The 22779-nt window shown below is 38.6% G+C and overlaps 2 protein-coding genes across 2 annotated transcripts in view; one reads left to right on the forward strand and one right to left on the reverse strand.

Moving 5' to 3' along the window:
* Positions 1–350: 350 nt before the first annotated feature.
* Positions 351–15504, forward strand: LOC306772128 (calpain-1 catalytic subunit-like; the record flags this gene model as incomplete). Its single annotated transcript, XM_079261541.1, is given in 20 exon segments — positions 351–587; positions 1378–1447; positions 1527–1645; positions 3309–3442; positions 3528–3702; positions 6854–6934; positions 7087–7172; positions 8113–8162; positions 8165–8186; positions 8299–8459; positions 9579–9736; positions 11704–11936; positions 12047–12086; positions 12169–12237; positions 12583–12640; positions 12719–12780; positions 14142–14210; positions 14334–14412; positions 15134–15250; positions 15392–15504. Coding segments are annotated over 20 exon segments (2133 nt in total).
* Positions 15505–17578: 2074 nt separating this feature from the next.
* LOC306772129 (calpain-1 catalytic subunit-like) overlaps positions 17579–22779 on the reverse strand; it is a gene marked incomplete at both ends in the record, with an annotated part of 273362 nt that continues 268161 nt past the window's right edge. The window contains 2 exons of the mRNA XM_079261542.1: positions 17579–17605; positions 17707–17759. Coding sequence (XP_079117668.1) covers positions 17579–17605; positions 17707–17759 — 80 coding nt within the window. The remainder of the gene's footprint in view (positions 17606–17706; positions 17760–22779) is intronic.

Raw genomic sequence — 22779 nt, forward strand, 5'->3', positions numbered from 1 at the left:
TTACTTGTCGTCAAACAACATTTTACCCCTGTTTAACTTTCTCTTTATTCTTGCTTGTCACCTTTTTTACTCTTTAGTCACTAATCAGAGCTATGAACGCTTCACCTCCCACTCATTATGTTGCTTGCTGTCTAACTGCAGTACTGCCGTTCTGCTTCAGTTATCGCTCTTGTTTTTGCTAAACAACCTGGCTTGTTGTTCCTGTTTCAGGCACACAAAACATTATTATTTCACACAGTAAGGCACAATCAAGCGTCACTATTAGAATATTGAACTCTTATATTCTCTTCTCTTAAAAATGTATTTTTCTTGCATTGCGTGACTGCAGTGAGAGCTGAAACACTGCAGCAATGCCTCCCCCCGGTGTGTGTCTGAACATCATGGAGGCCCGTCACAAGCAGGATGGTTATGGGAGCATCACCAACCCCAGCAGGTTTTTTGGCCAAGACTACCAGCAGCTCAAGGAGTACTGCGTCATCAGACAGATAACGTTCATCGATGACACGTTCCCACCTGAGCAGAGCTCCATCGGCCAGGGGATACTGAGCGCTTCCGAACTGGCCCGCGTGGAGTGGCTGAGGCCAGCGGTGAGGGATATGAACAGGAGAAATGAAAGCTAGGATCAAGTTAGCATAACTTATTGACCAATTGAGCATGCAATGTTGGGAGCAGGAATAAAAAACTGTTCATGGCTTAAATCAGGCTTAAAATCACAAACTGCATGAGTAAAATTAGAATATTCTTTCTCGATAATTTACCTTATTTATAAAATTATTCATTCATTCATTTTCTGAACCACTTAATCCAATTCAGGGTCGCGGGGAAGCTGGAGCCTATCCCAGCTAGCTTTGGGCGACAGGCAGGGTACACCCTGGACAGCTCGCCAGTCCATCGCAGGGCTTTATAAAATTAATCAGCTCTAATTTTAGATTTGGTCTTCATAACTACTTTTCATGGGTCCACATACATAAAGGCCGCCACATTTTTTGCCACTGTTTTTACTTTGGCGTCTCTGAATAGACAAACATTTCTGAAGCTTTGGCTAATAGGTGCTAGAGCCAAAAGTAGTTACCTGTAGTTTAGTCACCTGAAGCCACCCACAGATTAATTCATGTTTACAACTGGAAGAATTGTGGTCATTGATGGCCACCATCTATTCACAGCTGTACTTGGCATTTCCAGTAATTTCTATACCCATCTTTACCACTAGGTGTCAGTGTTTTATGAACTAGAAACTGATTTTCTCCTCTGACATCTCATACAATAGATGTGTTCTTGCCTAGTGTTGAAATGTCACTTCATGCACTTTCCAAAGCTAAAATCTTTGAATGCGTTAAATGGGTTTTCTTTAACTCTTTATTTTTCCTTCTGTTCCAGAAAATTGCTTCTAATCCATCCTTTGTCATCCATGGGATCTCCAGGTTTGACTTTGGTCAAGGAATACTTGGTGATGGAACTTTTTCATTTTAGAAATGTTTTACTTTATGTCCTCCCAATCTTCTGACGACATCATTTCTGTTTTACAGGAAACTGCTGGTTTCTTGCGTCTATCGGAGCTCTAACTTTCCAGAACAACATCTTCAGGCAAGTTGTTCCTGTTGAACAAACGTTCGACGAGAACAACTGCGGGCTGTTTCACTTCAGGGTAAATATTAACAAAACGACAGGTTATTGTTTATAACACACCAGGAAATGATTTTGGGCGGCTGTAGCTCAGGAGGAAGAGCAGTTGTCCTTCAACTGGTAAGTTGGGGGATTGATTCCAGGCTTCCCCGGAAATGCCGAAGTGTCCTAGGGCAAGACACTGAACCCCAAACTGCCCCCCGATGTGCCTATTGGGGTATGAGTGTGTTGAGTGAGTGTGTGTGCGAATGGGTGAATGTGACAAGTAGTGTAAAGCGCTTTGAGTGGTCTGTATGACTAGAAAAGCGCTATAGAAGTACAAGTCCATTTACCATTTTTTTGTTTTTGTTTTTTTTTTTCATTGATAGGCTGTGTGGACAGATTTGATGTTTCCTGTTGTTGCTAAAACTGATGGACAGAAGCTATTTGAATGATTTTTACATAATAGTCTGATTAAAGCTGTAAACTGTCACATTTAATTTGATTTGGATGCGAATGATGAGGCTGATGATGTGAATGTAGCCTGATCTATTGTAGATCTCTGTTCAGCTTCACATCATTCCTGGCAGCACTTTGGACCAACCCGGATCTTTCTATGTTTGTTTTTGAATTCTTTTGTGACATATCTGTACATTTAATGGTTCATGAATACGCGTTCATCCCTCTCATCCTCAGTGCTGAACCTGCTAAAGGGATCATTTATGACAACCTGATTCAGTGATTTGCTGCAGCTTGGCAGCAGCTTCAGAAATCTGTAGAAAGCTTTGTTTGATTTAGAGCTTTTGTTATTCAGCTAGCTTTGTTTTAGCCAGAGAGATTAAGATCATAGGGGACAAAGACTTGCTTTCATTTATTTTACAATTAAATGAGTAAAATACCAAAGAGGTTATTGCGTAAGCTGTCCATGTAGCTGATTCATCTTGTCTTGTTTTTGTACTTTTTAAAATTTGTTGTAATTATTCCCCTTCCAACTAAAGCTAGCTAAATGATATATAACTTGCATGATATGTTGACTCCCAAGACACTGTTAGCATTTAGCTCTGTTAGGACTGCACACAATGAGGAATAGGAATATCCAGCCATAACAAGACACAGATATAGATATACATAAGGTTGCACGCTGAGCACTTTGTAGAACACCTCATGCCAGCATGACCAAACACGACACCATGGATTTATGGATGTCACAGTCACAGGGGCCAGATCTTGTTTAACATAGCATCTTCTAGAGAAGTCAAAAGCTACGAGGAAGTGGCGACAAGAGGTGGCGGAGATCTTATGCTTATATAACTAAAAACAATCCACAGCATCCTAATAAATACTATCAGCAGATTTAAGTTCCTCATTGGAAGAATTTGATATAAAGTACGGCCATAGCTACACAGTGGGATGTATGACAGGCAGATGATGGAATTCAGGGTCTCACTGAAGGTCTTTTATTTGATGCAGTGCAAAACATCCTGGCAGGGATGCTTTACTAGGCGTGAGGTGAGCCCCTATCGGGGTAGGATGGCCATACAGAGGATGTAACAGACATAAAGGATGAACACTGGCTAAGCTACAAGAGCTGACCAGATGAATAAACCTCTGAAGAACAACAGACATATTTACTAATGTATGCATGTGCTTTTCACAAAGTAAAGTAAATTCTACATCTTGGATCTTCTTTGTTTACTTATATTCAGTTCTGGAGATTTGGAAGATGGGTGGATGTAGTTATTGATGACAAACTGCCAACAATTAATGGCAGATTAATTTTTGTTCACTCCAAAAATCCAAATGAGTTCTGGCCTGCTCTGCTGGAGAAAGCATATGCCAAGTAAGGACACTGCTTATTACGTGCATTGGATTTTATCTCTGCTCTGTTAGCATCTGTGCAATATATCAAAATCCACATGTTTCAGGGTTTGCGGTTCCTACACCGACATGAGCGCTGGAACTCCTGCAGAGGCCATGATGGACTTCACCGGTGGTGTCCATATGTCTATTCAGTTGTCCGACCCCCTGCCTAAATTATGGGAGTTGATGTGCAGGGCTGGTATATCAGGTGCACTGATGGGCTGCGGTACACCACAAGGGGTAGGTAGAAACCTGCAACAAAGATGTTGTGCTTTTTTTTTTTTTTATAAGGTATAGATACTGGAAATTCACTCATTTTTATTTGGAAAAGGTTTTCTCCCAGTTATCAGTTTGCAAAATTTAGCTGCTGTTTGTTTTTCTTTACTGAATAAGATTATACCATTCTGATACTGTATGAAACACCAGCAATCAACTGATCGGTAGAGCTCAGCACAATAGATGGAAACAAGGAAGCAGGAAAGGCAGCTGTCCTATTAAAGAGCTTGAGCCATTAATAGGTAATCCTGAGACATTCTGGTGAATTTTATTACCTGTGAATGCCAAAAAGAAAAGTGATCAGCAATGAGCTCAGGGAACAAACTGCTCAACAATCTGGAGGGGTTATATGGTCATTTTAATCTTTAAGTCGTCACTCTTCCCAGAACTGAAAACTCCAGATAGTTCACCAAAATTGCAGATTGTGGAATGTTAGAAGATACTCTGAAAAAAACAACCACACCAACGACAAAGCTAATTTAATATTTAATGTTAAAATTTATGGCAGTACTGCAAGGAAATATTTTTTTATTGTTGTTTATATTACAAAAAAGAGCACTAAGAAAGATGTATAATGTTGGCTACAGATACAAATAGACTTTTTATGTTATCTGGTTGATTGTAAATAAAGGATTTAGTTGAGTTGCAAACATCAATAATAATGTATAAAGCAAAGAACAGAAATTTACCTGAGTAATAACAAAGTTTATTTGAATTAGAAGAGGAGGGCTGCATACGCTGGCTGGATTTTAAACCCAAATTTGCTGGATTAACCATGAAACAACGTGTATTTCTTTTTCAGGCATCAAATTATGGAATTCAATGAATGGTAATCTGAGAAGTTTTACATTTGAGAAAATGTTTAAAAAAAGAAAAAATGTCTTAGAGAATGATTGGAAAAGTTAATTACTTTTTGTTATTTCCTTTTATCTCATGCGAGTGTTAGTGGTGTTACTTTTGCCACCAAATAGAAGGTGATATATAAGAGATGGGCTGGTGCTTATAGTTTTCTTCTACCTGCTCCTTTTCTTTTGTGGTTTTGTAAAAAGTAACAAAAGATGTGAACAAATTTACTTATAAAAACCATGAATAGAATAATTTTTTTTTTTAATTACTTGCATGGTTTGGCTGCGTGGTGGCATGGTGGATAGCACTGTGGCCTTACAGCTGAAGGTCGCTGGTTCGATCCTCAGCTGGGTTTGGTCAGTGGCCTTTCTGTATGGAGTTTGCATGTTCTCCCCGTGTATGCGTGGGTTCTCTCCGGGTACTCCGACTTCCTCCCACTGTCCAAAGACATGTATGTTAGGTTAATAGGAGTGCATGTGAGCGTGAGTGGTTGTTTGTCTCTGTGTGGCCCTGCAATGGACTGGCGAGCTGCCCAGGGTGTACCCTGCCTTTCACCCACAGATTGCTGGGATAGGCTTCAGCTTCCTTGAGTCCCAGTTAGGATAATGACTGACTTGCAGGGGGAGGTGCCTCTCTAAGAACACTGCAGCATAATTTAACACAGTCAAGTTTCTTCTAAACAAACTCAACAAAGACTTCTGAAAAGTCCTTTGAACAGATGTGACCACAGCGGAAATGTTTGGTCGTTAAGTGTGGCATCATGTTTGCTGTTAACCAAACACAACATATCTGTACAAACACCTCTTACCAACACGGGGGTGGAGGGTTGATGATTTGGGCTTGTTTTGTTGGCACATGGACCTGAATATCCTCCTGTCACTGAGTCAACCATAAACTCCTCTTAACAACAAAGTAGTCTTGAATCAAATTTGAGGGCATCGGTCTGACAACTAAAGCTATGTTGAAATTGTATCAGTGTTGTTATGCTTAACACTGCAGCGTATTTACAAGACAGGCTGAAAAAGAAAAGATTGCAACATGCTGCAATCAAAGTCAAAGTCCAGACCTTAATCTGGATGGAATGTTGTGTCAGGACTGTAAGATGTTCATAAAAACATCTGCAAATCTCAATGAACTCAAATGACTGTCAAAAGAAAGTGGACCGAAGCTTCTGCAGAACAAAGTGAGAGACTGATAACGTCACCACCTTCTGTTGAATCATGGGACTTAAGTTACTAAGACTTAAGTCTGTGTTTTGGCCTAGTTTTTGTTAAATGACGACAACAGGCATATGTCTTGTACTTTTACATAGTTTTATTTCCATGTTAGAATTTTAACAAGTGAATTGGATATTTTTTGTCCTGTTTACCGCTTATGTTTTTTTGTCAAACGGCTATTAAAACAGATTGCTGGTCTTTGACCTCATCCCAGTGTTTATGGATTGAGCAGGCAGGGTTAAATGTCCAGTTCTGGTTCTGTACTAAGCTTAGCTAATCATTCTCTGGTCGATGTGTAGTAAAAGCCAAACTTTTACCACATGTTCAAGGAATAAGAAAAACATATTACCAGAAATGCTAAATAAGGCATAATTACTTTAGAATTATTTATAACTTATTTTAAATGTAAAAATTAACACTGTCAATGATAACAATAACAATGTTAATAAAATGTCATATAACAGTTGTACAAACTCTGATGTGATCATTTATGTATTTACAGTTGTACTCATATGTATTCATCCTCTTTCATTAAAGAAAAGGCTGAACAGTCACTCAAATAACTGGAAACTTAAAAAAGGAACAATGACTGAAAATTTGCAAAAATATAATTTAGTATTATAAGATACTGTTTTTTTCATTTAATTGAGTTGAAGAAAGAAAAAACAAACAAACAAACAAATTGGTCCTGGACAAATTAGAGCACTTTTCTGTTGAACAGTGGGACAAAATACCTGTCAACAGGTGCAGAAGTCTGACTGAGAGGAACAGAAAACACCTGACTGGAGCGGAAACATTAAAGGATTGTTCAATAAAATATTAGTTTATGAGTGATGTAATATGTAATAAATTATCTTATTTATTTGCTTTTTTTAAAAAATATTTCTATTGAACCAGAATTAGAAAATAATGTAATTATTTTCATAAAATTTTTATTTATTATTACTTCAGTCAATTTCAGCTTATTTTACTGTTTTGTTTTTTCCCTTCTTTAATGAAAGGTTATGAATAAATATGAGCACAACTGTATATATTTTGTGGATGTCTTGCAGGAGAAATTATCCTCCTCTTACACCGTATTACCGAATGGATTGGTCCAAGGCCACGCTTACACAGTGACAGGCGTCAAACAGGTAAAAACTTCAGCTTTCAATCTCAATTATATCTGAAAACAATATTGATGAAGAGGAACATATAAATAGAAGCCATAGTCTGTTGTGGGGTCATTTTTTTTACATTCATGGTAAACATTAAAAATCTTTCTATGGTGATGATTTTTGCTCAGATGATGAGCAGAGGGAAGCTCGTAAACCTGGTGCGTTTGTGGAACCCCTGGGGAAAAGGAGAGTGGAACGGAGACTGGAGTGATCGGTGAGAATGACCCCAATGACCCCGTTTGATTCATTATTACATATCCTTATCTGCCACATTATTAGGTACGTCTTGCTAGTACAGACTCCCTTTTGGCTTCAGAAATTTGGAATAAGGAAACATTCTTCAGAGAGATGCTGACATGATAACATGGCCAGTTGCTGCAGATTTGTCAGCTACACATCCATGATGAGAATCTCCTCCACCACACCTCAAAGCTGCTCAGAGGTGGAGACCATTGGAGTACAGTAAACTCATCGTCATGTTCAGGAAAGCACTTTGAGATTGTGACGTTCTGCATTATCCTGCTGGAAGAATCCATCAGAAGATATTTTCTCTGGATATAGAGGGATGGAGATGGTCTGAAATACTCTGAAATAGTCACATCAACCTGTCTGAAACCACCAACATTTAAAGTCTCTTAAATCTCCTTTCTTCTGAAATTTTAATGCCCAGTCTGGATCTCAGGAGATCATCTAGACAAGGGGTACCCAACAACCCTACAACAACTGCAATCCAACAGGTTTTCCATGTATCCGTGCTCCAACACAGCTGATTCAAATGAAGGAGTCTTTGTGCAGAACCGGATAGGCTGTTAGATCCATGTAATTTCATTCAATTGTGTTAAAGCAGGAATAAATGGGAAACCTGCTGGATTGCAGACCTCATAGGACTGAACAGATTAGACCATGTCTATACTGAGTTGCTGCCATTTCATTGGCTGATTATGTATTTGTGTTGACGAGAAGTAAACATTATAAAGTGGCGCGTTGCTATGGAAAGGCTATTTTGTGACAATTGTGACTGCAAGTTACAACAAACAGTTCTTTATAAGCTATTGCTGCCACAGCTATATGGCTTCATTCTGACCTAAATTCAGTATAAAGATAAAACTTCAGTCAAAAGAGTCTCTTTCTTTACATGAATAACTGTCCTGCAGGTCCTCGATGTGGCAAACAGTGAGCTCTCAGGATCGGGAACAGTGCCTCTCGTGGCTGATGATGGGGAGTTCTGGTGAGAAAATATCACCAAATGACAAAACCGATGTAGAAGGTAGCAGCAGAAACATAAACATCCTTTCACAAAGTAAATTTTCAGCTAAAACATACATAACTAATGTCAACAGGATTACCTTGGAAGATCTCTGTAAGTTCTACGTTGATCTTGACATCTGTGGGACAAGTCCAGATTTCCTGGATGAGAGCTCTTCCTGTCAGTGGAAGACCTCCATGTACGAGGGTCGGTGGGTTGCAGGAACGACTGCCGGAGGCTGCATGAATAACAAAGGTATTCTAAACTTAAATAATGCTTTAACCTCTCGTATAGCTTTATAAAGGTTTAAAGAGATGTAAGTGAGCCATGAAACAAACCGAATGGCAACTGATGCAGAAAAAGCTTCAAAGTTATGACAGAAATTGTTTAAATGTTTTGCGTAAATGACAAATTAAACCTGAGAAATGCAGAATGTAAACATTTAGTTTTAAAAGGTAAAGGAATGGCTGGACTTCAGCAGCAAGAAATAACAGCTTAAGTTTTGCGATCATGAACTGAAGCATGCATGGTTTAGCTGTGATGCATGTTAAACGTTTAGCGAGACTTGATTCCCTTGTGTAGTTTACAGCAGGGGTGCCCAAAGTCGGTCAGCGATTGTTGCTGCTCTGCGGGTTTCTGATGTATTCCTCTTCCAACACACCTGGCTTCCATTAAATGGACCCAACAGCCAATGAAGTTCTACACAATGATTAGTTTGAGTCAGGTGTGTTGAAGCAGGGATACATGGAAAACCTGCAGTACAGGTTTACAGAATATCATATCTGTTGAATGCATGTAAACTCCATGGATACAAATGTTAAAAATTAAACCACAATAGCTCAAATTTTGTAACACAACAGTGGAATTCAGCATTTGGTGGGTTCCAAGTCCAGCTGGAATAACAAGTAACTTTTACATCATTGCTTTGTTTATAAATCTTCCAATGTGACACAGTGGTCACAACCATTTTTGTCACTTTCTTCCTTTTGTTTAGTTAAAATTTGATGAAATTTCTGCAGATTTAGTCGTGTGTGTAAAGCTGTAACAACAGAAAAGTGCAATAAACTGTGTTGAGAGCAAAAAGATAAGATAAAATAGGAAACAGCATCTTATCTTAGATCTGAGTTCAACCAGTTATAGACAAGGTGCAGTCTAGAAAACCTGTACTGTTATCATGATTTTTTGCATGTTCAGTCAACTGCTTCATGTTCCATGTTATTATAGAAACATTATCTGCATTTGTTGACAAAAAAAAAAGGCTCAATTCAGCTCTAGTTCAGCCTGCCCTCATTTGTTTTTCTCATTCTCTCATTCTCATTTATTACTATAAATCATTTTCTGAAAATCCAACTCGTTCCTTTGTTTGACTTCCAGACAGCTTCTGGACTAATCCGCAGTTTCGGGTGGAGATTTATGGTGAATATTCAGAGAAAGATGGCGAGAAAAACACACTTGTGTCTCTGATGCACAAGCCGGACAAGAGAAATCGACGCCTGGTGCAAAACTTCCACATTGGATTTTCTGTATTTGAGGTAAATATGGTTCTGTACTGGGCAGCACAGAACCAGTGTGCATATATTGGGCACAAATCGTGAAAACAAAAAGGTTTGTCAATATTATTGCAAGGTAAGTCCAATTTACAATTGTTTTGATTGGCTGAGAGATTCAGCAGACCTGCAGGTTTTTGGGAGTTTGTTCCACATCTGAGGAGCATAAAAACTCAACGCCACCTCCATGTTTAGTTCATATTCAGGGAACAGGAAGTAGATCTGACCCTGATGACCTGAGGGATCAGATTGGTTCATACCAAACCAGAAGATCCTGAATGTATTTTGGCCCTGAACCATTCAGTACATTATGAACTAACAGCAGGATGTTTAAGTCCTTTCTTTTAATCAGTCTGAGTTCTGATTTTTTTTTTTCATTTATTTATGTCTTTTTTAAATTTTATTTCTTTCTTCAAACACGTAATCGGATGAATGCTGTTCTGATATTTATCACTGTGATGGTTTTTCTTGTTATTAAGAAATTACTATACTGGAATCATTTTACGTGTCTGTTCTCACTGATTCCTGCCAAATCACGGCGTGGTTTTAAAGAATTGCATGTTGATATATGAAGAGACCACAAAAAATTGTGGTTTTCTTGATTGTTTATGGGCCGGTCTGAGCCACAAGTAAATCGATTTGTCTTTGAAGCCATCCTGTCCTCCAGTAGCAGGCGACAATGGAACAAAAACAGTCCTGTTACACCAGTAAGGGTCCAGCAACATAGTCAGTCCACAACAAGTGAAAAAAATGAAAAGATTTTAAAGGATTAAATTAAATGACAGAAACTGGATTTCGTACCAACACAAACACAGACTCTGGGGATGAAAATAAAGCATCATCCCACATATGCCTTCCATAATAAACTCCATATAAAAGCTGTCATAATATGATGACGATACTGAACAGTTTAGGTTAAACATTCTGCAAACACTGAACACTAACGTACTGGCTGATATGACTACCCTTTATTTAATCCAAATTCACATGGACGACTTTGATCTATCATTATTATCATTTCTAAAATCGTTACAACACTGCAGATTTTTGCCTTGTGACTATAGTTATCAGAGATGTTTAATACGCGTACTATTGGTTGGTGTTGATCAAATAAAAGTGATATAATCATGCAGATTTAGCTGATGGAAGCTAACTGAAAGGAAACAGGGTACATACAGCATGAATAAATATAATTTTGTCCCCATCTGGTTTTCACCAATACCACTTATTCATATAGGATTTGATCACCTGCAGGTGCTGCTGAGCATCAGCTGCTGTGAGGCCCTCAACTTTGTCCTGAAACTATTTTCTTTTTAAAGAATCACTCTCCTCTGATGATGTTTTTTTTTTCCAAATTCTCTTTTCTAGTTTTTTTCTACTGATTATCACAAGCAAAACAAAAACTTTCTCACTGTTAGTTTCAGTTGGTGGGTCTATTTTTAGTATATATATGTCACGTTAGCACCATCTGCTGCTGCTTTAACCCATCACAATCCAGCAGTCTGGTCCAGACAATGAACCACAAAGCCCAGCAACCTGACAACTGTTCTGTAGTTTTCCCGAACAGCCTCTGATCTAAGTATTTTTCAGGCAGTAAAAAGGTAATAATACATCCGTTTTAATTAAAATATAACAATTAAACGTATCAGAATTATTCTGAAAGGCTTCAGAAAGAAATATTTGTGAATATTGACTCACATGGGATAGTTTTCAAAGGAAACAAAGAAAATAAACAGGAAATGAGACAAAAAACCATTGAACCCACCATGGATAAAATACAGGATTCAATTTCAACCCATTATTTGTAAATTACACCCAGTTAAAATCTAAATTCTTTTCTCTTTCTTTCCAACATGGACAACTTGCCACTGATTCCCCTCAAGGTGACTGAACAAGTAAGAAACTTTTACATCTCACACATTCGTTCCAGCACATCTATAAGCCAATGTCAGGAAGCTGAAATATCTGTGTTGTTACTGCAGTATAAGGCCGAGAGCGGGAAGTTCCCAGCCTCCTTCTTCAGCCGCCACGCGCCTGTTGCCCAAACCAAAACCTTCATGAATGCACGTGAAGTGATGGAGTCGCTGAAACCTGGAGAGTACCTGATTGTTCCGTCCACCTTCAGTCCCAATGAGACCTCCTCCTTCCTCCTGACCATCCACTCCAAGATCGAGACCCATTGCCAGTATGCTCACGCTCTCAGCTTCGGTCTGCAGACATATGACGGATGTGATGAAGATAAAATGTCAAGTTATTCTCATCATCGATGTGTTTTAAACATCTTTTTCTCTGCAGTGAAAATTCTGCCGACCATAAACAAGATCCAGCTGAAAGGGTTTGTCTGAGATCCTGTTCAGAAAATGTGTGTTATGTTTTGCAGTTTCATGTGAAATATGTTTCTTTCTGTGAACTCTCAGGCCAGGAAAAGGAAAAATACACAGGAGGATGAGAAGAAGAAAGTCTTTTTCCGTCAATACTCTGACAAGGTAAAAGAGAATTGTGAAATAAAGAGAATTCAACCTGTTTAAAATATTTTGTGGAGACAAGGTTAAAAAGGTGCAGAACCACGGGGTCCGGTGGGCTTTGAGTGTGCAAATGCCACTTGTTTCAGACGCATTCAAAGGCCGTAATGTGGTATGTCCAACAGCTGCGTTATGTTTAGCTTGTTATGTAGCTCTGCGGTCCAACGCTCACAGAATTTATCCTGATGCTTCTTAATGCAATCCACTAGTTAGTCATTTCCAGCTTTCGCAGTCTGGGACTGAGGATGGCTGAAATTGTTCTGTTAACACGTGAGTGATACGAAAAGCTCAATCTGTTATTCTTCCTAGTATGAAGAAGTGGATGCTGAGCAGCTCCAGCGGATTCTCAATGAAAATATCCTAAAAGGTGAGGATGGTGAAAATCTCCACTCTGCTGCAAAGTCACACCTGTAAGCTGCTCTGATGCTTTTTCTGTTTTCTTCAGGTGACTTAAAATCTGGAGGGTTCAGCATCGACGCCTGTCGCAGCATGGTCGCTCTCATGGATGTATCCTGTTGTAACACATCAAACCATCAATTTTCTTAACCACTTTGTCCAATTCAGGGTCACAGAGAAGCTAAAGTCTAAAGCTAAAGAGGCAGGGTCCACCCTGGACAGGGCCAACACAGAAAGACAAACAACCACACACACACTCCCTCCTATGGACAATTTAGAGTATCAATCCTCAATCCTGGTCTTCAAGCGCCGGTGTCCTGCAGGCTTTCCAAGTGTCCCCGCTGCAACACGGCTGATTAAAATCAATGTGTATTTAGAAGACATGTGGAGAGCTTGGCTGAGTCTGTCTGAGGTGTTTACCAAGAGGGATATAAGAGGACACCGGCCCTCGTGGACCAGGATTGAGGATCCCTGATTTAGACTAACCAACCTAACATGCATGTCTTTGTATGGTGGGGGGAAGCTGGAGTGACTGGAGAGAACCTACAGACACACAGGGAGAACATGTAAACTCCACACAGAAAGGCCACTGTTCGAACCTCCCCACCAGCCGAGGCTCGAACCTTCTTGCTGTGAGGCCACAGTGCTAACCACTGCAGCACCGTGCAGCAATGCATCAAAAATTATCATCACTTCTCATATTTATCCTTTTTTATTTTCTTTTTTCTTCTGATACGTCAAAAAAATCATATCAATGGGTGCTTGAAAACAAGATAATAATCATAATAATTATGTCCAGTGCGTAACAAAGTGGATCACAGTTGGATGCTGAAGAGATGTGGATTTAACATGGTTTAATCTGTACATGATGATGGTCTGGTTTTTAAGCATCTTCAGATGCTAAAACTCTTACAGTGTTGATGCACCTTAAAGTTTCTGTCTTAGATTAGGGGTGCCCAAATTCAGTCCTTAGGGTTGCTGTCCTGCTGGTTTTCCATGTATCTCTGTTCCAACACACCTGGCTTCCAATAAATGGATGCAACAGCCGATGAAGTTCTGCATGATGACTGATCAGTTGAGACAGGGATACATGGAAAACCTGCAGGAATGTGGTCCTCAATGTCTGGAGCTGCACCCCTGTCTTAGATCATGTATTGCCACCTGCTGAAGTGTTGGCGCTTGGTTCACTGTGGGAAGACAACAAGCTAACAGAGCTAGCATGATTCAGGATTACTGATATTGCTGATGAATGCTTCAAACATCTTTAGAATCATGCTTGTGGCATCATGTGACACCAATGTTGCATGATGGACAGTTAATACTGTCTGGAAAACACCTACACTCACAGTGACGTTTTATTTAAAGCTCACCAGTTTCGCTGTGAACATGAAGAACCTGCTACTCTTTTGTTGATACAAGACAACTCGTTTAATTCCTGTGCAGACATGATGCCTTAATGACACGCTGGAAAGACATCAATCACAGGCAAGCTGAACAGTGAGGAGTTTGTTCGTCTGTGGAACAAAGTTGTTGCCTACAAGGTAAAGGAAAATAAGAAAATTACAATAAATTATTGCAGCAAACATGTATTCACTGTTTGGCTAATTAATCAGTGTATCACTGAATTAAATGTGCACGTTATCAATCTTGTTTTCTTTTTCCAGGACATATTCTATCTCACAGACGTTTCGAGAACAGGAACGCTGTCTCTGAGTGAGCTGAGGAATGCATTGGTAGCTTCAGGTAAGTAGATGTGGTTAGGGTTCATTTATTCCCTTCATAATGTTCCTATCAACCCTGTGCTGCTATAGAACACCTCATTAATAGTTTTGTTCTGCAAAAGTAATGCAAACTGGATGGTAACACTCCAAAAATCTCTTCTTTAACCTCACAATGAGAAAGCACTGGTTATCTGGAAAGCACAGGTAAAGCTGAGGAACACTAGGGGAAAGGAATCTTCCTCTCTGTGAGGAGTCCCTCCCAGATCCATTTGATCAAAGAAAATGCACCAACTTTCAAGCAGAATGTAAGATTCGTGTCAGAGAAAACAAACAGCTCAAAAATGTTCAGAACTTTCAGGATCTCAAAGTGAATGTTATCCATCCTCAATCGCACAGAAACTTCTACACAACCTTACAGACCTCTGCCGAGGAGCTGAGGAGCTGAGTCACATGCTGCTAAAGACTCTGACTCTTTAAGTCATGTTTACATAAGAATTTTAATTCCCCTTTGTGTCCAAAAAAAAAAAAAAAAAACCCATTAAAACCTCTTTAAAAGGCTTAAAATGACTTTCTAAACACCTACTTCTCTATGAAAATGGTCAATCTGAATTTAACTTAAATCTGAATTAAGTGGCTGGTTTTTTATGATTATAAATTGTAACCAATAATTCCTTTATATTTAAATCCAATCATTCTGTTTCCTTGTCCTGCCACAATTACATGTCAGTGTGTGTTTTGGTTAGGTATGAGGGTCAGTGATGACATGCTCAATCTCATGGCTCTGCGTTATGGCGCTTCCTCTGGTCACATGACTCTAGAGAGCTTCATCAGCCTCATCCTTCGCCTGGACTGCATGAGCAGTAAGTCCAGTCAAACTTATCGCATCATGTCTGTAGATGTGAATGTAAACCATCCCCTAAAGTCTTCTTTCCCTTTTTTAAAGCTTCCAACATTTGTTAAAGCTCACATTACAGTTTTACATTCTGTTTGTTGCTCAACAGAAATCTTCAGACAACTTTCTGATGGAAAAGCAATGAGTCTTCGGGAATCAGAGGTAATAAAGCCCCCTTCATTAACCAAACTGAACATTTTCCAAAGTAAAAAGATAAACTAGTTTTCATTAGAAGTGTTTGCAGTTACACTGATTCAGTATTTGCCAGTATCCCCATTTCTACAATAAGCTTTCAGTTTGATTCCACTCAGGACCAAGTGACCAATAAAAAACAATAACATGCCACTTTGACGCTATCATATTCATTCATATCAACACAAACTTACGTTTATTAATGTTAAATTAGCCCTGCGATGGATTGGCAACCTGTTCAATGTGTACCCTGCCTCTCGCCAAATGATTGCTGGGATAGGCTCCAGCTTCCCCGCGACCCTAAGTTTGAGCAAGCGCTTAAGAAAATGGATGAATAATGTTACACTATACCACTGGTTTTTATCACAAAAGTGCATTAACAAACTTCCTGTGTTTATTTCCAATGGATGTACATTTCAATGTACACTTAACCCAACAGGGAAGACGTGCCCACATTTCATCTGGAAATGCAGAAGACGTTTCAAGAAAGGTTTCCTATTTGTCAAACTGACAAATAAATCAAACATGTTCTTCTTTTTTATTTTAAAGTAGCACTATGTAACTAAAATATATGTTTCTGACTCATTTTGTTGGTACAGTGGCATTTATATTTACATTCCTGGGGTACTTGTTGCCCAGCTAGGTCTCAAGGCAGAGTAATGTTGCTTCAGAGTTACATGTTATGCACTGCGTCACCCGCTAGCAACTGGATATCAAGACACTAGTAGTTTAGAGCCCACACCATGTCTGATTCATCAAAGAAATGCAAAAGGACATTTTCAGAAGAAAAGGGAGGAAAAATAAAGAGAAAGTGTAACTGCTCCCAAAGATTTTCATTTGGACCAGAGAAAGCCACACTTCAACTGATGTTTTAGTTGGCATTTATTGTGTCACATGCACCATGACCGACAAAACCACTGTGAAAAACTAAAGAAAAGACAAATATAAAACTTTCATTCATAAAACAAAATCCCATACAAACCCAAAATATACAATGAAATAATAAACAATTACCGTGTGCGCCTTAGGCATCCTTAGACTGGCAAGCTGTCCAGGGTGTACCCTGCCTTTCACCCACAGACTGCTGGGATAGGCTCCAGCTTCCCTGCGACCCTTCATCGAATTAAGCAGTTAGGAAAATGAATGAATAAAGTTTACTGATCTAAAAGAAACTTTAATAAAAAACACAAAGAAAAAACACGGGTCTAGTATTGATCAACATGTTGTAGTAAAACAACATTGGGGGAGGGGGATTTTGATTACTGTTCAGGTGTTGTAAAAGAAAAAAAAAGGCAGGTCTAAACATTGTTTTGATAGTAAATCGTTGGATTGACTCCACAAAGTATGGCTGTTACTGTACTCCAACAGTTAATGGAGATTAAAAAAAATACATTTTACTCTTTATTTACTCACCTGTACAGACTTGCCTCATACTTTCATAATCATGATTATGAAAGGGTTTTTCCAAGTTTCTTCATGAGGATTTACATGAACACTTGACACAAGCAGTCATACTAATAACCCAGGAAAGATATTTTTTTGTTTTTAGATAAGAACTTCACTTAATATTGCAGTCCTAAAACAAAAAAGAGGAGTTACAACTGATTCACAACCTTTAGCATTTGGGCAAATGTTAAATCTCATTAAAACCAACCTGTTACTCATGAAAATGTTTAAGCAGACAAAACAGAGGAGTGTTTCACCCTTTTTATTTACAGATTGTCAAAAAATACATATTTCTTAGTCAGTATTGAAATGATGTAACAAATGCATAAGGATGACAGAGATTTTGGTAAAAGTCAACATATTTCAGTACAGTGAGAGCTTATCAACATTTATCAATCACACCAAACAAACATCAGAACCAAAGTTAGTTATGAAAAACTTTGTTCCATTCTTGTTTTTGATGATGTGTAAAATAAAGAACTCAAAAGACCTTTGTAGTTACAATAAACCCATTTCCGTCCCTAAAGCTTTAGATGGTTTTGTGCTGCATTTACATTTATTAGTACTTCGAATGACAAATTTTAAAGCTATGAATAAAGCATATCACAAAAGTCTTTATTGTGTCCAGACAAGGGTGGGCGTCCAACCGTTGCACTGGCTAAGTGTACATGGCGACGTACATCCACTGCAGATAAGAGGTAGATTAACACAATGCAATTGTTAAATAAATATATATGCTAATGTAAATATATCTGAATGGCATTTTATGCAGTATAAGCTAAATACCTCTGATTCCTGGAGCCTCATTGCTTTTCCATCAGAGAGTTGCCTGAAGATTTCTGGTGAGGGACAAACAGATTGTAAAACTGTAATGTGAGCTTTAACAACCACAATTTTCTCCATTTGACTGGACTTACTGCACATGCAGTCCAGGCGAAGAATGAGGCTGATGAAGCTCTCCAAAGTCATGTGACCAGAGGAGGCGCCATAACGCAGAGCCATGAGGCTGAGCATGTCATCACTCAGCTTCATTCCTGATAAACACACATGGTGAGGGGTCAGAGGCGTTTGACATCTTTATGTATTCTTGTGATTGTTCGACACGCGTTTTATGTTTGACTCATTGGCTGCCCGTGTTTTGACGACTGTTCGAATCCAAATGTTACCTGCCAAAGACGTTTGCCATTTTAGGGTTTCTCCAAATGGAAAAGAGATTTGGCCGAGCGTCTGCATCGGGTAGTCTTTGGGGGAAAACAATCTGAGTGCACTTCCAACACATTACTAACAAACTCTAAGTGCGTACCCTGAAAAGACCCCAACGCACACACTTGGCCAAGTTAGGTCTCCATATCTGCAGTCACAGAACTCAATGTTTCTCTTTCTACCTAAAGATGAGTCAAAATGCTCCAAAGCGCTGGCAGTTTGGGACTTTCTGCTGTGACAATGACTGGCAGCAAATGACTTTATTCACGCTGACAATGTGAGCTATAAGAAGTTAATGGTTCTTCATATAGACAATTCCAAGATTGTTTTCTTCTTGTGAGTCCTGACTTCCATGCAGGGTGGAATGAGCTTTTGTTCATATTCACATGACACCTCCTCCAACTCTTTAGTTATACTAAATATGAACTGGTGTTCAGCCTAGCTTGTTGGAGACCAGAGTATTTGTGGCAAACATGTTCTTGACTGTTGACTGCCTAAAATTTCTTGTGTTGTTTTGGGTTGCTCCGGCAGATCAAATCATGAAACTGATTGGTTTTTACAAAAGGGTATCCATTCCATCTCATAGATTAACTTTTTTAAGGTATCTTCCATGTAAAATAACTTCTAAATTACATCTTCATTGCACATTTTCAGCTATTTTGGTTTGTTTGACCAAGAAGAAACAACCAATAGTGATCAATAAATATATGCTTAGGTTGTATATTCAAGATGAATGTTATGTTTCCCTACCTTGTAATTCACAACTTTGTTCCAGAGTCGCACAAATTCCTCACTGTTTAGTTTCCCAGTAATTGATGTCTTTGCAAATGTGCAATCAAAGAAACACACCTCCACTTGTTTGGACATGCATGACCTTCAGTATGAACATGTTTGTTTTATGGATGTACTTATCTGCAGTGGGAGTTATTATAAAGAAATATGCATTCACTACAACAGGATACATCCATGAGAGCAACCATGCTGTGACAAGCATCGATGCTGAAGCCTCCAGATTTTAAATCTCCTAAAGAGAACAGAAAACGCATCATCCAGGCAGCAGTCCAAAGCTCAAGGTGTTGTATGACTGAGAATGAAATCTGTGGAGTGTAAGCTTTTCCAGTCCAAACCTTTCAGGATGTTGTCATTCAGAAGCCGCTGGAGCTGCTCAGCATCCACTTCTTCATACTGGAAATTCAGTCATTTGTGGTTAATCAATAGCAGAAAGCATCCATCAACGATCAATAATAACAAGATGCACAGTTACTGGAAATTTCTGAACTCTTGTACGGAGAACTGGCATTGCCAAAAAGAAGACAGAGCAACACGGAAAATAAAAAAATAGTAAATAAATAGTTTCTTGTTTTGGAGCATTTGGTTTTTCTGACCTCCTGTGTGGAGAATTGTCATTCCAAGAAAGACAGGACGATGGAGAGAAAATGCCAACAAATGCTATGAAATAGCATGGAAATATAATTATTGGTTAAAATATGACATCTGTCAATGGTTTTACTTTGATTTCTACTTTAGGGGTAATTTTTCTGAACAACGTAGAAAGATGTCTGCTTTCCAATAGGCGATTATAGATCCTCTGAAGGATGAACAATTAACTTTTAGCATATGGTAGAAGCAGGCTAGTGTGGTATGCGGTAGGATTCAGTAGGCAGACAGTCTCAAATTGAGGAGGACACACAAATGATTTTTAAATGCGTAGGCACTTAAGTGCCTACTTAATCTATCACAATCAAGATCGTAAGACACCATTAAAAAACTTGCAAAGCTAGCTAAATGACTCAATAGCAATCCCCAGACTATTTAACGTTGGTTGTCATGACAACCAGAAGCTTATGTTGACGTTTTCTCTCAAAAGAAAGACATGAAAGTGGTTTAAGCTTCTCTAGCTGGCTCATCTCTCCGGTGAGCATACTAACCAACTCTCTGTGAATGTGAATAGACCATTGTCATAGTTTAGTAACGTCAAATGGCAGCGTAGCAATCTGTCCTTTACATACATGATTTTATTTGGAGAAACCGACTGTGCATGTATAAGCACACATTGTTGCAATGATATCACAATGATATTATTGATATCTGAACGAATATATTAAACATAATCAATATAAAAGAAAGTAAAAATATAAACGAAGTATCAAAATGGAATGATTCAATGTATTTCTTCCTGCCTTGTGTCGGCGCTGCCTATCCTGACTGTACACCACTGGGTAAAAGTATATGTACGCTGCACAAGGAAAAATCTAATCCTACAGCTTCAGTTCCAATGTTTAGGTTTTGTCATGTAATCTTACTTTTTAAATTAAATCACATAAGAAATTTGTTTGAAAGATAATAAATACAAGAAATTTACTCCATAATTCACAAATAATTAAGTGTTTAGAAGAGAACTTTATGATTTTAAATTAAAATAGCAAGTTTGCAGAACAAATCTACAGGTTACCTTCTACTTTGTTTATTACAACTTCAATATTTTAAAGTTAATTGATGATAAAATAAAAACAGGAAAAGAGTGAGTTGAAAGACCACCCTTTTCCCCTAAATGAGTCATTAAACTTCTTCGTACAGCATCCACATATTTAGAAATTTCTTTTTTTTTTTTTAAACTATGAAGATAAACACTGTTAGATGGAGAATTCACCTTGTCTGAGTATTGACGGAAAAATTCCTTTCTGTTTTCATATTCTTGTCCATTCTTGACCTGCTTCACCTGTGAATCAAAGACAACAAAGTTCACCTCAAAAGACATTTAAAATAAACATTGGTAATATTAAAATATATCTGAAATTTGACACACTTTTTCAACCGGTTCCTGTCGGCTGTCAGAGGAATTTTCACTATAAAGAGAATCACACAAGGTTAGTTTGGAGCTCGTATTTGGTTAAAGTCACGTAGTCGTCTGCTATAGAGACTGGAGCATACTAGCAATGGGTCTCATTCTTGGAGTGGATGCTCAGGAGGAAGGAGGCGGTCTCGTTGGGGTTAAAAGTGGACGGAACAATCAGGTATTCTCCAGGCTTCAGATACAGAAACTCCATCACCTCGCGTGCATTCATGTAGGTTTTAGTCTGAGCAACAGGCGCATGGCGGTTGAAGAAGGAGGCTGGGAACTTCCTGCTCTCAGCTTTATACTGCAACACAGATGTTTCAGTTTTCTTTCATTGTTAGAAAAGGTACTGGAATAGGTAAACTGGGAATGAACTCCATAATAACAGTTTATTTACCTGTTCAGTCACCTTCAGGCAAGTGGTGCAAAATTATCCATGTTGGAGGAAAAAGAAATGTGTTTAACTGTAATTGTATTTAAATGCATAATATTTGAACACTAATGCAGTTTTTGTAAATAATGGGGTTTTTTTCATAACACACATTTTTAGCAGCTGTTACACATATATTTATAAGTATATAATGCACCATTTTGGAGCAAACATCTTTAATGTGTTGTAGAGTTTAACAGTTTTTTACAGTCGGACAACTTCTGCGATGTTCCGTTCCTGGTTATAGACGAGTCGTGCATAATGAAAAGAATTTACCTGAAAAATGGAGAACCCAATGTGGAGGTTTTGCACCAGCCGTCTGTTCCTCTTATCTGGCTTTTGCATGAGAGTCACCAGGATATTTTTCACAGCACTGTTCTCTAAATTGTCACCTACAACCTTGAAGCGATATTGCGGGTTTGTCCAGAAACTTTCTAAAACACAGAGACAGAGTTTGTGTACATGATACTGTTTATGTACGACTTTCACAAAAGCAATCAAACCGTTGCTGAGTCTTTGTCAGAACTTCCAATTTCTCCTTTAAATTTCTAATGAATGTAGATTAATTAGATCCTAGGCAGTGGTGTAGTGGTCCCTTGAGAAGTGGGTATACACTAAATTTTTCACCCTTGTTTAAAAAAAAAAAAAAAAAAAAAAAAAAAAAAGCCCAGAAAAACATTGTTTCATAAAAAGTGACATTTAAGACTACTCTATTTAATTCACCCCACTCCATCAGTATATTTGCTCACTGTCGCATTTCTGCTCTTCGGTTTCAGGGAGGAAAAGTTATGAAACTACTAAACCTATTCTAACACATAAAGCTGGTGAGAGACAGGCTCATAGACTTATCTACATATATCTTCATTATGTCTATGTTCAAGCTAAACTTAATGCAGCTGATGGTTAACTGCACCTGTATAGCATCAGTTACCTCAGCTGAGCTGCTGGGTGACGTAGCTACATGTGTAGGAACGTTTGTATTTGTAAAAGCAGCATCACAGGGAGCTTAGAAATTTAGAAGTGGGTATACTCTATGCTGACTCTATACTCCGTATACCTGCGTAAACCCTGAACTACACCGCTGGTCCCAGGTAGTAGGACTATTACTTCTGTTGTTCATGCAGCCTCCAGCAGTTGTTCCTGCAACCCATCGTCCCTCATATGTGGATGCCTTCCAGAGAGAAGAGGAGTTTGCATCCAGGAAGTCTGGACTCATGGCGCAGATGTCAATGTCATGGTAGAACTTGCAAAAGTCTTCCAGGGTCATCCTGTTACAATCAGACAGTCTTTAATACATTATTTTGAATGCAACGTGAAAAGATGAAATCCCGATCACAAGGATTTTAACATAGATTTAAAAAAACCTGACATAAGTAAAGTTAGGTTTATG

The sequence above is a fragment of the Telmatherina bonti genome (genome assembly GCF_933228915.1).
Source record: "Telmatherina bonti genome assembly, chromosome: 22".
NCBI classification, from domain to species: domain Eukaryota; kingdom Metazoa; phylum Chordata; class Actinopteri; order Atheriniformes; family Telmatherinidae; genus Telmatherina; species Telmatherina bonti.